The following is a 16,457-nucleotide window of genomic DNA, read 5'->3' on the forward strand; positions in this document are numbered from 1 at the left end:
TGCAGCGGCAATCTGGCCGGCATTCTTCTTCGACCAGTGAACACGCTAATTGTGCGCTAGTTTATCGCCTCACGGCCTCATATGGTGTTCGGTCCAATTTTTGTGCCATCTTGGGCAGCTCCTCGTCAAAATGCTCAAATCCCGAATTCCCAAGTGCCTACCTGCAGTTCACGATCACATTAAGCCTGCGCGACTTGGGACCCGATTTTGACGGTTTGACCGTATCCTGTTGATGATCCAGGCACCCAACGTCCAAGCGTGCAAAGTTTCCTACAGAGTCTTTGACGCTGACGAGAGCCCTCAAAAAAAAAAAGTCTTTGACTCTGACGAGAAAAAAGTCAAAGAGTGGTCGTGCCTCTTTCCACGCGGGCCCGCAAGTCAGTACCGGCCCAACACCGGGCTCGCGCCTACTTCGTGGCGCCCCACTAAAATCAATCAGCAGCCCTGCTTTTAAGCCCAGCAAGCGTCCATCAGACCATCACTATTGCAACCTCGATGTTCTCCTCGCCAATCGCGCGACCCTTGCGCCTCACTGAACCATAGGCCCCACGTTTGGCGGGCCCCATACTACGGTGGCTCCAACTAGACCTGGCATGGGTCACCCGACCCGAACAACCCGACCCAACCCGCCCGAAAAAAACCCGACCCGACCCAACCCGAGCTACGTGGCGGGTGGGCGCGGGCCGTATTTTTTGACCCGCAACAATCAACGGGCCGGGCACGGGCCGTGATTTTTGATCCAAAACCCGACCCAACCCGAAAAACCCGACCCAAAAGCCAAAAAACCCGACCCAATCCGAAAAAAACCCGACCCGACACGCCCGCGCAGGGTGCACGGGCCAACCCGACCCGACCCGGTGATAGATACGGGTCGGGCGCGGGCCGTCCTATGCGACCCGTGACCCGACCTTGACCCGACCCGACATTTGCCCAGTTCTAGCTCCAACAGGCGCAGTGCTACAGCCAGAGCCTAACGGAAAATATCTTCAGAGGTCAAGGCTGGTGGCGTGCTAGTTGTTCCCCAGTTAGTTAGCGCTCTTTCCCTTCCTCGCTTCGAACCAAATCAAATTCGGAGCGGCGAAGCGGAAGATCCCCAAGCGGCCAAGCCTCTCCCCCTTCCCTTCGATCCAGCTGAACCCGCGCACTGATCGGGAAGCTAATGCCGCGCGAGTCGCGGGATCTGTAGCGCCACCGGGCTTCTCAGGCACGCGCGGCGGGTATGGAGGCGCAGAACGGCGCCGGGGCGCCGGTGGTGCTCAACGTGTACGACCTGACGCCCATGAACAACTACCTCTACTGGTTCGGCCTCGGCATCTTCCACTCCGGAATCGAAGGTGCTTAGTATGTTTCCGTTTCCTTTTTGCCTTGGGCTGCCGGAATTCGTGTTTGTTTGCTGTGCTGCGTGCCTTTTATGCTGTGCCCAGATTCTCGTGCAGTAATCGTTTCGAGTTTGTTCGATAACTGTGATTCGTAGCTATTGCAGTAACTACAAGGAAATTCAAAAGGTTGGGTAGAGGGCGAGGGAATCTCGTGCTAGGCTTATTTGTGAATTTACGGTGTACTACCAGCTTCTGGTACTTTTCAGTGATTTAGAGATACCGTTTTCTTTAGCACGAGAGAAAAATTCTCTATCTCTCTCTCTCATTGATGGATGATTAGGTAGCTTTTGAACCTTCTAGGGCAAAACTGTGCTCAACCGATCCAGGTAAACTCTGTGAAAACCAAGGACATTTAAAAACTGGAGAAAAGGTGGCCGAATTTTGTAGGTTCGTAGGTGTATCAGGTATGAATTGGCAATTGTTGGAACAGAGTTGCTCGTGAGGTTTTATAGTGTGGCCCCTTCCCCGGTTCCCCCTGGCAGACAAACTAAAGCCCTTGATTGTAGGTTGTTATCAAACTGAAGAAACTGTACCATCACCTATCTGCCGCGCACTAGTACTTATCTTGAGTATGCTCCATTTGCTTGTAAGGTTGTACGATGCAGTTTTCACTTACTCTGTAGGCTTAACCTGCATTTGGTAGCTTGCATTGTTCTAACCAACTGATCTATATGGGCTTACACTCAAAGATTGTTGTACTGTTTGCTCAAATGAACAGTCCATGGCATGGAGTACGGATTTGGAGCACATGAGTTCCCAACGAGTGGGGTATTTGAGGTGGAACCAAAAAGCTGCCCTGGCTTCGTCTATAGAAGGTCCTTGTGGATGGGCACAACTGACATGTCCAGGGCAGAGTTCCGCTCATTCATTGAAAATCTTGCTGGAAAGTACAATGGTAACACGTATCATTTGATTTCAAAGAATTGCAACCATTTTACAGATGATGTCTGTAAGAATTTGACCAGGAAGTCAATCCCTGGATGGGTGAATCGGCTAGCAAGAGTAGGTTGGTATCACCAGTTTAATGTGTCTTTGTCCTAATTTGCTTGCAACTCTATGTAGCTGATTTTTTTTTTCGCCCTGACAATCTTAGGTTCATTTTTCAACTGTCTCCTACCAGAAAGCATCCAAGTTTCTACAGTCAGACACGTCCCTACTCATCCTGCATTTTCTGGTGAGTTGATGCCTGAATTTCACCTATGATGATTTCTGCTGTAATCTGAGTTTCTTTTTTAAGAACTGCATCAAATTTTTAGCTAAACCTTGTTCTAGAATTTTACATTTTTTCTGGCTTGTATGCATCAGCTGATCTACATATTAAACAGCTCGTTGACTTGATTGTTTGGTGTATATATCGAATGATGGGCCATAAAAATCTACTAGCAAGTAATCAGTTAGCCGTTTGGATGTTTTGTTTATGTGCACAAAATGACCATCAGCCTAGTCACGCTGCTTTTGACTTCGGTTTATTGCACATCAGTCAGATATTGTGGGTCCTGTGTTTGCTTCATAGGAGCTGGTAAACTGACAGTAATCAAGAATGCTACAGATCATTGCTTTCTGTGAATTCAGTTTCCTCGGTTTAGTATCTCGTAACTATCTTCTATAAGCCACTTTGGATTCTGAGATCGCAAACAGCAATAGCTAGCTTGAACCTGCTGTATCATTTTGTTTGATTGCCTGCTATCTTTTGTATTGGCATTTATCTGTTCTTAATCTGTTTCCTTTTCATAGATGATGATATGGATTCAATATCTTCATCAATTATTGGGGATAGTGATTTGGAAGAGTTGGACCAACACCTGCTGCCATCAGACGTCCATTCTATAGATGTGCCGCCAAAGTTAGCCAAAGATCTTATCTGAATTAGTCCACCCTTTTGGATTCCATATATCAGTATAACTTCAACTGCAGCAGCTGGCGTCCTTGAAGTGATTCTCCAGGTGGTGTGACCGTGTGGGAATGTAGACGAATGCTGCTAATTATATTGATTCTTTATTTACCACTGAGTTTTTTGTATACCCACATACAACTCAACAGCAATGACATGCTTTCTGACATTTGTCGTTAGTATCTTGTGTTTGGGTGATGTTGTATAGTCCTGATGAATACTTATATATTGAGCCAATTCTCTCAGTGCCATAGAAATTAACATAGCTTCTCTCGGTGTCATAGAATTTTCCAAACTTCCCTAGGTACCACAGCTTTCAAATTTTATCTCCTCAATCTGTGAGTTAGCATCTCAGGTTCGTGTCAGATTGATCTGGACTTGATTTTGTTTCCAAATAAAATGTCGCACCACCAAATTTAATCTCCGACCTATTATTTTAGGGTCTGTCTCGCTGTCGGGTGACTGAGTTTTTATTTACACATAAGTCACCCAACAATTTGCCCCCCTATCAGGTGACTGATTTTTTGTTTACATAGTCACTCAGTCGAATTGGATTCTAATCAAAGTGTTTGGAGAAAAATGGCCCAATCTGTCTGTTGGGCTTCTACATGTTGGGCTGTTTTCTGTGTATTTCTAATAGTGCTACAGTAATTTTGGGCTGCATAATGTGGACTATTATTCCTAATAGATCTGTTGGGCTCATACATGTTGGGTTGTTTTCTGTATACTTGGTAACCGGCTTCGACCATAAGACAGAAGAGGATATTGAAATATGTAAAAAATCACAAAACAAATTGTTTTGTCGACATTAGAGAAATATAAGCTGCCAAAAAAGATTGTGTGATCAACATTGTGCTCAAAAACAGCAACTGGAAATGGATCTCGTCAGAAAAAAGGCTTCTAGAAACAAAAAAAACTAATGATAAAGCAAAGAAAAACATTCCAACACTGAAAATAATCAAATAAATATCCATATGGTAGACTCAAACTAAAGTAGGACAGATTTCATTACATCCTTAGAAAAGTAGCACTTAAATATTAGATATATTGTTATCTGCCAACCTAGATAGTAGAAGAACAGTTTGCTACTACAATTTAGATAAGATAACAAAAGGAAAGCAGTGTAGGAGTGCTTGCTTCTATCAGCTTCTTCTCAAGAGGTGAAGATCTTCTAGTTTTCAGAACCAAAATCCAATCATCTTCGTAACTCTGGGATGTTGGTTGACATCATCAAAAAAAGGCATGTAACCAGCACAAGGTATTTTCTTGTAATAATTTATGTAATAAATTTACAGATAAAAATATAAAAAATTATGGTAACACTATAAAATAACATTAATGTGTTGTAACTAAAATGGTTTACAAAAAACCCAATAAACATGACATTACTTGACTTAATATTCTAGGCAGGCCTTCTATATTGTAGTGCACACAGGCCCAATAGACATAATTGAAAAGAAGGGAAAAAAAGCTCAATAGGTATCATGCATTGATTAGGAGGAAAAGAGTGCCAGTTCTTCAATCTTAGCCGCCAAAACCAACATAGGTCACAAGACAAATAAAAAAGATCAGGTGAAATCCCAGTGCCCTGCAATGACTTCAACAGAACCATAAAGAATGAAACTTCATCACGGTCAGACATCATTAGAATTAGCAAAACCACATTATAAAATAAGCTATATAACTGCTATTAGAAATGCATCCATCACCAACAAAACTAAGTAACTAAGACCAGCTCAAGCAAATGCAAGTCTGGAAGATGGACAAAAAGTTAATGACAGATACTCAAGTTGTTACTGATTTACTGAACACAATATATATGCTTGCTGGTTCCAATTAATTCCCAAGATAAATATACAAGTATGATAGTCAGACCACCAGCCCCATTCACTAAACTGAAAAATCCTCCTCCAAACAAAAATCGGTATTAGGTCTCAACCACCCTTGGTCAACCCAGTTAATTCATCACTGAAACAACAATCAGGGACCAATTGCTTTTGCCAAAGAAAAAAAAGAAAAATGTATTGCTTATCAACCATATAACAACTCATCAAAAGCTTAAACAATTGAGGGCAGTTTTTTAGCGAGAAAACTGTATCAGCTGACTCCTGACTTTGTAAGATGTCTCTAGAGATGCGCTAGCTTCACTGATTACTATTCTAGGTTCTATTTTTTAAAAAGGTAGCAGTACAGATAATGTGATAGTTTGTGGTTAGTGTTGGGCATGACTGCAGTCAAGATAGATCACCTAATTAAACATTGTAATGGTTCAACTGAAAAAGCACTCAACTGAACATTTGTGATGTCTAAGGTATTTTGCTAACCACAAGAAAATATGATGCACATATCTTCCTATGTTGTCCATCACTACAATCAACCAGTGAACGACCATGGGTGCGAGCGTGCGTGCGAGTGTGCGACGAACGTGTCGGGCTCTCAGCGAATGACGAGGCCGTCAGACTGAAAGCGGAAGGGAAACTGACAGAACAACACAAAACAGGTGCAGCCACAAAGAGTAGAAAAGGGAATCAACTACATGCATGGCAATCGAACCACAAATCAGTACACACAAAGGACCAACCTCAAAAGGAAATCAAGAATGCAACTTTAACAAACCTCACTGCAGGCAAAAAAATGTCAAGGTAGGTGAAGCAATGGTGCTTGAATTGCTGAAGACAAAGAACACAGGTATAACATATAAAAGAGCTAGTATTATGGTTCAAGATCAGTTATGGTTCAGGACCAGTACACACAAATCTAGCACTGTAGAAATATGGAAGAAAAAAACCATTCTGAAAAAAGTTTGACCCTCTGGCATCTCACATGCATAGCATACAATATGTTGTATTTTACTGCTAAAAACTAGGAAATTACAGTATTAAACCATGGTGTAATTCTAGAATAAATTATTTGTAGTTTTCTAGCCATTGATCAGGAGCGCTAATTAACCAAAAAAATGACCAAACAGCAACCACATATAAGAATACATGTAAAAGAGCTACATGGAGCAATACAAATTTTCCCTATGACACTGACAAACAAGACTTTTACTTGAAAATCAAAGTCATCTTTGATCAAATTAGGGCTCAATGAAACTTTTATGACAAAAAATAGGAACATGAAATTCTTAATTTAATGAAGATTAAAGGCATACAGCTCATATTTAGTCAGGTGTACCTCTTCTCAATGCACTTTTATGACAAAAAATAGGAACATGAAATTCTTAATTTAATGAAGATTAAAGGCATACAGCTCATATTTAGTCAGGTGTACCTCTTCTCAATGCACTTGTCTGTATAAAATTAGGTGTACCTCTTCTCAATGCACCTCTTCTCAATGCACTTTCAAAACATGTCTGTGTAAGCCTGCAAATAGTAAAACATGGAGCATTAGACAAACCGGCAGACAAAGACATCCATATAGTTGAAGCATAACATTGCTACAATCACTTTCATAATGTTCTGATTTCAAGGAAAAAATGTCATGAGCAATCAGTTGGATTTAGGGTCAAATCTGTGCCCATGAGCAAAAAAAAGAAAAGAAAAGAATACATCAGGTAGAAGAAACGAATTCTGTTATATAAGCAGGAAACTGAAATTCAGGATCAGTACACACAAAGCTAGCAATATAGAAATAGGGAAGAAAAAGAAATAATTCTAAAAAAGCTTGACCCTCTGCCTTCTCACATTTATAGCATACAAAATGTCGTATTTTAAAGTTAAAAACTAGGAAATTACATTATTAAACGAGAGTGTAATTCTAGTATAAGTTACTTGTAGTTTTCTAGACATTGATCAAGAGTACTAATTAACCAAAAACAAAGGTGACCAATCAGCAACCACAATGAACAAATATTGTATGTAATGCCATACTACTCATTAACATAAGTAAGAGTTAATATATCAAACTAATAATCCCCTAGCCTCTTAAAAATAATTCTATGGTAATAAAAATGGAAATGCAAAACTCTAAAACAAAAGTATGTGCAGAAAAAACTTTGAACTTAAAGTATGTTCATATAACATTAAAAGGCCTTCAAAATTTAAAGATGAATATTTGCAGCGAAGGAGAAGTTCTTCACCTGAGTTCTCCTCAACCTCAACTCCATTTCTGCAATCCTAGAAAGTAACAGGTCAGGGAGAAACTAAGATACTTGGGTATATTTGGCACCGAAAATCCTAGTGAAGTATTGCTCACTTATGTTTTATAGTAACCAACTTCAAAATTACAACACAAAAGGATGGTGTATTTGTAGATTGAGTCCACAATAAATCTTAAGCTCTCAACTCACCAAACTAAAAGAGTAAGACACACAAGTATTTTTGCTGCAACTACATCTTTGGTATTATCTTGTTCTCTTACATATAGAACGATAAAAGAAACTTTAGTGGAAGATGCTAATGGCCATGATGGCCCCTAGCTCCTACAATACCACAAAGTAAAGGTCAGGAAGAAATTAGAATGCTTGGGTAAATTTGAAATAGAAAATCAATGCTCAATTTTAGGTTTTACAGTAAAAAACTAGACAATTACAATACTAAATGATGGTGTAATTATACTATAAGAATTCTGAAATTTCAGGCCATGTTTTCATATTTACTTGATTGCTAAATGAATCATATCAGGACTGCAGATCAAAGTTTCAATAAAAAGAAGTTTTCATCTATGAATGAGTAAGCCAATAGAAGAGATAGGACAGACTGGAAGAAAAACATTCAGTCATGTAGTAGCATATTAAAAAAATAGTTTATATTGATTAAAACGCTCTATGCAATAGTACTACACGACTTGGGAAAATCAGATAGGTGTGGGAAACAAATGCATCCTACAAAGGGAAAACTATAGTATTAACTATGTACAACCATATGTTGCTCTACAACCAATACCTACATTGTTTAATTGCTATACAGCCAACACCTACACCTACACTCAGTCCACAACTAGAAAGATAACTTGTAGTTGGAAATATCAGGTAACAAATATATAGTAACAGGACACAAAATAAGTACATGAATAAACAAAGACTAAACTTGGTTTATATTGTACAATAAACAAGGTAGTGACATAGCTCAGATTAAAAGGTTCAGATTTTGTATAATCAACAAAATAAGATTTAGACTTTGTATAATCAAGAATAGCCAACATTTCCAATAATGATCTGGTGGGCTCTAATGGTACCTAGACATGGATTTTGTGCTGGTATATAAGGGGCTGCTTGGGGAAAGATTGAAACTAGTAAAGAAAGTAAAATTATTGTAATTACACAAAAGAATTTATAAAATTACAACATAACATACTATAGTATTTTTTCGTAGTTGGACTATAATTCTTAATGCTAGGACTTAAGAAGATTATTTCTGTAGTAATACAAAAATTATTGCTAGCCAAGACATATACAAAGTGAGTACCTTTGAAGTTAAACATGGACAAGGACAACTTTGAAGCATCATAAAGGGGATAATCATTGTCTGAAATTTTCCTATGAATACTAGAGAGCAAGACCTCTCATAATACAACTAGACAACTAGTTCTGCTATTAGTTTTTATTTCCACAAAGAGGACAAGAAAAAAACCATGAGAGCGAACAGAGCAAGTCGTGCATGATGGGTATACCAATCAACAAGTAGCCTACCTGTCTCCTGCCGCTTGGAAATGTTGAATTTATCAAACACTTGGCGAGCACAACTGTTAGCTCCCAAACCTTCCAGGAAATCTATACATAAAGAAACAAGAGCACTGCAACACTTGAAAAATTAATGAATGTACCATACAGTTTGTCGATTATATCCCACAAATATAATACAGTGTGAAAATCACATGTCAATATCGAGGAAAAGAATGGACACATAAGAAAAATAGAGTTTCAACACTGGTATCAATAATCTGGTACGTCTTATTGGTCCTTTACCGGGGAAAAGATTGCGTTTGCAGAAGAAAGGCAGTGCTCCTGTATTGACTATATTTTTCAAATCACATTTCCCACTCCCTGAAAACAGCATCATGCATCTGGGTGCTGGGCACCACCTGCTATCAAATTTGCACAACAAAAAAACAAATGTTGATTAGGAATCCCAAAAATTGTACCCTACCATGCCTCACCACAAATCAAACTAGTTCAACGGATAATGAAGAAAACCCCAGAACGCACTCAATCCACCCATCCACTCTCTCTTTGCATGCATGACTGACTGTCTACACAAATTTCATACAAACCCAATTCAAAGGCTCATGAATTTAACTGACAAATAAACAATCTGTTGAACACAGTTGATTTTTAAAAATCATCGGAACACATAGACCGTGTTGAACAAGTCCTACACAATTTTGCTTCTAAAACATCATCCATGATAATTGGCTCCTCCATCCAGCTACAAGTGCGAAACAAAAAATTACCCAACACAAACTAAATCTTCTCACATAGCTCATGTATTCCAGTAAAAAATGTAGGTCAAGCATACCAGAAAAAAAAGCCGATGAGATGGGCACGTATGTCAAAAAATGGAATAAAAGCAAATACAAGATAAAAAAAATCCAGAACTAAAATTGATTATATTTGGATGAACACAAATCAGATCACAGCACCAAATCAGATCGATTGGAAAAGCTCAAAAGGTGACAAACACAAAAATCAGATCGATTGGAAAAGCTCAAAAGGTGACAAACACAACCAGATGGCAAGGATGCAGCAGTTGTGTCAGCCAGACCCAACACTAACCTGACGGCCATGACAAATGCAACAAGTTTGTTCCACATACGACATTGATCCACGGCCACAAATGCCATGAACAAGTTTGAAAGAAGTGACAGTGACATGTCTACAACTATACGTGATATGTGAATAGATGTATTGAATTAAAAGTAATTATTACCGACAAGGCTATGACAGCATAAGTTTAGTCCAAAATATAGAAATGAAACTAAATAAACTAACTACAGTTTAACTTAGGAATGATGCTAGATTGCTAGTGCTCGACATCCATCATTTTGTCTCAAGTTTAATAAAAAATTGCTTCAAATAGAAACACAAAATAATTTGTAATAAACAAATTTCTCACAAGTGGATTCGAGGTCAAAGTTTAGTGTCTGTCTCATTAATCAAATTTGAAAAATTATTATCTTGAGAACCACAAACAAAGCTACTCTAGATTGAGTGTAATCAGGCTACAGACACAATAAAGCATGGATGCTTGCATGGTCCTGCAGTCTTGCCAAACCATATCCATATCTTCCCCAATAAAATTAGCGAACCAGTTACTAGAGGCACCGCTATACTACATCAATAAAGCATGAAGCCATGAATCATTATAACTAGCTATAATAGATACCCAAATGTGCCATACAGCCACAACCAATCCATCCTAAATTGAGAAAGGACACAAACAAATAAGAATAAACAAGCAAGCAGCAATGGCGGTAAAAGAGGCAAACATCACTTGCCAGACGCCACCTGCCATCTGATTGAGACAACAAATACATGTTGATTAGGAATCCGCAAAATTGAACCCTAACATGCTTCCATCAAAGACAATGGACCATGAATTCAACACAAAATCGAGTCATGAACAACAAACAACAGATAACCATTTTGCCGCTCTCTCCGATCTCAGCCTCCTACTGTCTCGACTCCGGCGATCCAGATCGGGGAATGGAAAGGGATCCCGACACCACGCCGTGCCAGTTTGCTAGTGCCGATGAAGCCCAACACTATCATGCCATGAGTTCCCCACGGGGATGGATCCAGGGGAGAGAGAGAGGGAGGGAGGGAGGGAGAGAGGGAGAGAGAGAGAGGACTTCCTTATGTTCCGAAACAACAAGCAGATCGATCCATCCCTTCCCCCATCGTGGAGAAGAGAGGAAGGGAAACCAAGGGTGGAGCCAGGGAGGGGATCAGGCAAGGCAGCAACTCATTTATCTCGTGACTGCTGCTACAGCTCTCAGCGACCACATCAATCCACCCATCCATTAAAGCGGCAGATGACTGGGGAAGCTCAATCAGAGAGAGAGAGAGAGAGAGTACGCACCTTCTCGTCAGTTGTGTAGCCTGGCTCCGCTTCGGCCGCCACCTGCATGGCGCGGCGGCCCGAGGCTGCGGCGCTCGGGACAGCCGTGGCCTGGACCACCACCTCCTCGCGGACGCCTGACGGGAGGCAAATACCCGCCGGGGCGAGCATCAGATGGGAGAGGGGCTCATGAGCCCGCCGGTGACCATGACCCAGCAAGCGCTCGGAGGCCGATGCGAGGAGGAAGGAGGAGGTCGCCATGAGAGAGATAGAGATGTGGAAAGGGAGCGTTGACCTCCTGTGAAATGAAACTCGACCCGATAACAAACCACAAGCATCCGCTACTGCCAAAACGGGTATGACAACCATCACACGAGCCCATTCACACCAATCAAACATGAATCCGCCCCATACGTCCATATCTAATCTAACGCACCAGAACGTCGACTTACGTAAACACAGGATATCAGTCACCTTACATGGAGGAAATCTGATTATTTTATCGTGGAAAGAGAGACGGTGACGGATTGGAGTCCAGAGAGCCAATTCATGGATTTGGAGTCGATGTCGATCCGCAGGAGGACATGTTAACTCTCGAGGCACTCCGCACCGCCGTCCCTTTGGAGATCGCGTCCGTGATCGCCGACAAGTATACGACGAAGGAGGCGTGGAATCCATCACCACCATGAGCGTCGGCGATGGCCGCGTGAGGAAGAACACCGTGCAGGTGCAACAACTTCTCTGTGAGTTCCGAGTTGGTGGCATTAAGGACGGCGAGTCCGTGGAGGACTTCGCACTTCGGCTGAACAACATGGTGGCTCAGCTTCCGATGCTCGACGATCCCGTTGAGGAGACCAAGGTGGTGGAAAAGATCCCCCACGGCGCGCCAGCACTGTTCAAGCAGATCGGGCTCGCCATCCGCACACTGCTTGACGTCTCCACCAGTCCACCCTCACCGTCGTCGATGTTGTGTGAAGCTAAGGATGAAGGCTGCAGAGGAAGCGTTCGAGCCGCCACTATCCACGTTGCAGCGCGAGGGAGGGTTGTACCTGATGGAGGAGCAGTGGGATGCGCGGCGGCACGAGGTGGAGAACCAGGAAGCGACGGTGGCGCAAGCGGGAGCTCTGCGTGTCGTGGCGCACGGTGTGGGCGTGGAAATGGGCGCGGAGGCAACTCCGGTACGTCTTCATCAAGCGCGCCCTGCCGGTGAACAACTCCGGCAGGCATGTCGGCAAGGATGAGTGCCGGCCGTGTGGGATGACGAGGAGCAGGCATCCCTTCTGCTGCTGAGGTCAGCAGCATGCGTTCGTTGTTGCATCTCCATATTGTCACTGCTGCGGGACTCGACCACACTGCCGCCGCCCGCATCTCCGGCCACCGCACGGAGTTCCTCTCCGAGCTGCTCGTCCTCACCGATTCCGCACACAAAGGCCCCATCCCCGCGGCCCAGCGCAGCTGCGCGAGGGCCGTCGCACACGGCGGCCCCGTCCTCGCAGCCTGGCGCGATTGCACTAGGGGCGGTGCACGTGGCGAGTGCGTCCCCACGGTCCAAAGGAGCAGTGCATGCTGGGGCCAGTGCAGGGGAGAAGCCGGCAACAAGCACCCAGGTGCGGCTGCGGGAGCGGAAGTTGTTCGTCCACCTAGACGCTGAGGAGGAACATGATGCCAAATCGTGGGTCCTCGACACGGGGGCCACGAACCACATGTCATGCTGATGGAGGGTGTTCGCAGAGCTGGATCCGTCGCTCTACGGCACGGTGCATTTTGAGGATGATTCGGTGACGCGAATTGAAGTCTGCGGTACTGTTAACTTGCAAGAACGGCGAGCATCGATCGTCCTTCGCCGGAGTCTACTACATACCGCGGCTCACCACCAACACTATCAGCGCCGGGCAGGTCGATGAAGTGGGGTACAAAATCAACATCGATGGCGTGATGAGGATCCGAGAACCTGGTGGACGGATGAAGTCCGCGTGCATAGCGAACCGGCTATATGTGCTTGACGCCTCGAGATCACATTGCCTAGTTGGTTTGCCTGGCAACGTGCGGCAAGGATGATGCCTGGCATTGGCACATGCGGTTGGGGCTCGGGAGGACCTGGTGCATGGGCTGCGGCCGGTGGTGGAGCAGGTGGACCAGCTATGCGAGGCATGCCTAGCCAGAAAGCAGAGAGGCAACTGGTTCCTGGAGCTGGCGCAGTATCGTGCACGGCGACTTGTGCGGCCCATCACACCAACGACGCCAAGCGACAACAGCTACTTCCTCTTGCTCGTAGACCATCGAAGCCGGTACACGTGGGTGGCGGCTCTGCCGTCCAAGGATCAAGCAGCGGAGGCGATCAAGGAGTTCCGGGCGCGAGAGGAAGGAAAGTCCGGCTTGGGGCGTTCCGCACTGATCGAGGCGGCGAGTTCACCATGACTGAATTTTCCTAGTACTGCACAACTGGCGGAGTTTGTCGACAACTCACAGCGTGGTGGAACGTCGCAATGGCATGGTGGCGGCTGCAGCGCACAACATGCTCGAAGCGAAGGGGCTGTCGGGCCTGTTTTAGAGTGAGGCGGCAAACACCACCGTGTACATCTTTAACCGATGTCCAAGCGTCGAGGGGATGACTCTGTTCAAAGCTTGGTATTAGTATGGGAACAAGGGGCCCTCCACCACCTGAAAACCTTTGGCTGCATTGTCTATATACAGAACACAAAGGCACATCTCTAGAAGCTCGAGTATCCGGTCCGCAAGATGATCTTCCTCTGCTACAAGCGCGGCTCCAAGGCATTCCGAAAATACGATCCCATGACATGCCGAGTTCACATCACGAGGGACTTGGTCTCAGCGAGGAGGGCGAGTGGGACTAGACCGATGGTATGGAAGATGATGCCGCATCGGTGCACAACAACGTCATCTTCACCATCGAGTCCATCGCAAGCCTCCGCATGACTATTAGGAGGACACGCTGAAGGTGTTCGCCTAGTGGCAAGGATGGAAGTTGTGAGGCTGCTGCTAGCGTTGGCGGTGCATGAAAGATGGGAAGTCCACCACATAGATGTCTAAACAGCATTTTTGAATGGCGACCTTCAGAAGAAGGTGTTCGTGGAGCAAGCACCAGGGTTCACTCAGGCCGGGCAATAACACAAGATACTTTAGCTACACAAAGCTTTGTATGGTGCTTGAAATCAGAAACTAGATGAGAAATTGGTTGTTCTATGTTTCAAGGGATGTCCATTTGAAAATGCTATATACTGTAGGGGTGTTGGAGCTGAGAGGCTTGTGGTGGGAGTCTATGCAGATGATCTGGTAACCAGATGGACAAATGGTAAAGATCTTCAAGATGAGTGATCCAGGATTACTCACTTATTATCTGGGCATTAAGGTGAAGGACAGAGGGAGTAACACTTTCTTGGGGAAGGGGAATGGGAGGAAATTATGCAGAGTATCGGTAGGCCTGTTAGTGGTGCCAGGTATCGGTAGCGTAGAAAACGTCAAGGATCGGTGTAGCGAAAATGGCCTCTCATGCCATATTTCAATATAATGTTTTGGCGATTGATGACACACGCAACACTTGAACTAATGTGTTTGCTTAGATGATATACTCAGGCTTTCAGGTTCAAGTGATGACAAAGAGAAGAGAGGCGAAGCTAGGCCCGAAGGGCCGCCCCTACGGGGGTTCCGCTACCCGGTTAGCGGACGGGGGTCGAGGGGGAGCCGCCCCTCGCGGGTCTCAGGGCAGCGCCCTGAAACCTAAAAAGAAATCAAGTCACCGGTTGAACCGACGCCAAGCAAATTACACACATCGGTGCATTGACTTGAGCACGTCTGGGAGTTTTAGTATCACCGGTTAAACCGACGTAAGGCAAAATGTACTCATCGGTGCAATGACAGAGATGGCCTGCGGGCTAGGGTTTGGCACCGGATGAACCGACGATAGCAAGTTTGAATACGTCGGTGCAATGGCAGAAGCAGACCAAGAAAAATGCATACATCGGATGAACCGATGATGCACCGGTTAATGGCATCGGTGCAGTTGTCCAGAGAGTTTGTTTTTCAAGGATCAGAGGACAGTTGCACTCACCGGTTAAACCGACGCTAATATTACATACATCGGTCGATTGCGTCGGTTGATTGCCCGTACACGTAACGGCTAGTTTTCAGTGGGCAGTTTAGTATCACCGGTTAAACCGACGATGGCAATTTGGGGAGCATCGGATTAACCGGTGTTAAGCACAATTCTGGCAGCTTTTCTCCAACGGCTATATTTGCTTGTGCTGCCTATATATACCCCCAAGGCCGGGTCATTTGAGAGTGCTGGAGTTCAAGGAAGTATACAAGAGCTAAAGATCATCTCCAACCACCATAGAGCTTCATTGTACATCATATAGGCTTAAGCACACTTGTGAGAGTGCTTAGTGCTTGTTTAGGCTTAGTTCTTGAGAGAACTAGCTTGAGAGAAAGTCTTGCTGCGGCAAGCAACTTGTGATCTGTCGTGTGACCCTCCGTCTTGGTGTGGAGTGGCAACGACACTTTGTGTGGGGGAAGAGGAGGCCCCCTCCTTGGTGGAGAAGCTCCGTAGTGGATTTCGGCCGGGTGACCGAGAGAGACGGTGGCGGTGCACGAGACTCGGTGTCTTGTGGGCACTTGCCTTTGCTTGCCGGCATCGCCATTGGTGGCGTAGTGCAAGACGGTGATCGGAAGAGCCTCGGTGTCCCGTGGACGTAGGCGTTTATGCCGAACCACGTTACATGACCGTGTCTACTCGGGAGTTTGCATCCCTCTTGCACTTATCTCTTTACTTACCGCATTACGTTTCCGCACTTACTCTACCTTGCATACCTTTACTTTCCTAGTTAGTTTGATTAGGATTAGCTAGGTTGCAAGTCTTTTTAGGGGTTAGTAGAGAGTAGCATAGATAAACCTTAGTCATAACTAGCATGCGTAGGACGTGTTAGGTTTATCTTTTGCAAGTAGTTTGAGCCCTAGGATAGAAAAGCGATTAGCGACCCTATTCACCCCCTCCCCCTCTAGGGTCGGACACCCCGGTGATCCTTACAATCGGATAGATTGAGAATTATAATAGCATCTTTTATATAATAAACAGTAATGGTAGATTTTAAAATAGTGATAATTGTAACGGTACAAATCTAATTTAGCTTGAAACAACTCAGACACAACTTCATCGAGAGGGTATAATGG

At 44.3% G+C, this 16,457-nt stretch overlaps 1 protein-coding gene and 1 long non-coding RNA gene across 8 annotated transcripts; one reads left to right on the forward strand and one right to left on the reverse strand.

The window, feature by feature from the left end:
- Positions 1-956: 956 nt before the first annotated feature.
- LOC120642673 (deSI-like protein At4g17486) lies at positions 957-3,531 on the forward strand. The gene is made up of 4 exons (XM_039919239.1): positions 957-1,334; positions 2,098-2,385; positions 2,473-2,553; positions 3,114-3,531. The coding sequence occupies exons 1-4, from the start codon at positions 1,220-1,222 to the stop codon at positions 3,242-3,244; spliced, it is 615 nt and encodes a 204-aa protein (XP_039775173.1). The 5' UTR covers positions 957-1,219; the 3' UTR covers positions 3,245-3,531.
- A 1,908-nt stretch (positions 3,532-5,439) lies between these two features.
- On the reverse strand, positions 5,440-11,758 carry LOC120642674. Of its 7 annotated transcripts, none has more exons than XR_005662681.1 (6): positions 11,292-11,758; positions 9,179-9,294; positions 8,903-8,983; positions 7,352-7,388; positions 6,544-6,635; positions 5,440-5,890 (listed from the first exon to the last, which is right to left on the reverse strand). It is a non-coding gene; the product is annotated as an uncharacterized LOC120642674 (long non-coding RNA). The 7 variants fall into 7 exon arrangements; XR_005662682.1 differs by having other exon boundaries at positions 9,179-9,297; XR_005662679.1 differs by having other exon boundaries at positions 8,903-9,294.
- Between the last annotated feature and the right edge of the window lie 4,699 nt (positions 11,759-16,457).

The sequence above is a fragment of the Panicum virgatum genome, chromosome 7K, assembly GCF_016808335.1.
Source record: "Panicum virgatum strain AP13 chromosome 7K, P.virgatum_v5, whole genome shotgun sequence".
NCBI lineage: Eukaryota > Viridiplantae > Streptophyta > Magnoliopsida > Poales > Poaceae > Panicum > Panicum virgatum.

Excerpts from the sequence above, each read along its gene's own strand:
- LOC120642673 (XM_039919239.1), top strand. The coding sequence starts at position 1,220 with ATGGAGGCGCAGAACGGCGCCGGGGCGCCGGTGGTGCTCAACGTGTAC. Across the intron at positions 1,335-2,097 it reads CTTCCACTCCGGAATCGAAG|TCCATGGCATGGAGTACGGA; the intron begins GTGCTTAGTATG and ends TCAAATGAACAG. Across the intron at positions 2,554-3,113 it reads TACTCATCCTGCATTTTCTG|ATGATGATATGGATTCAATA; the intron begins GTGAGTTGATGC and ends TCCTTTTCATAG.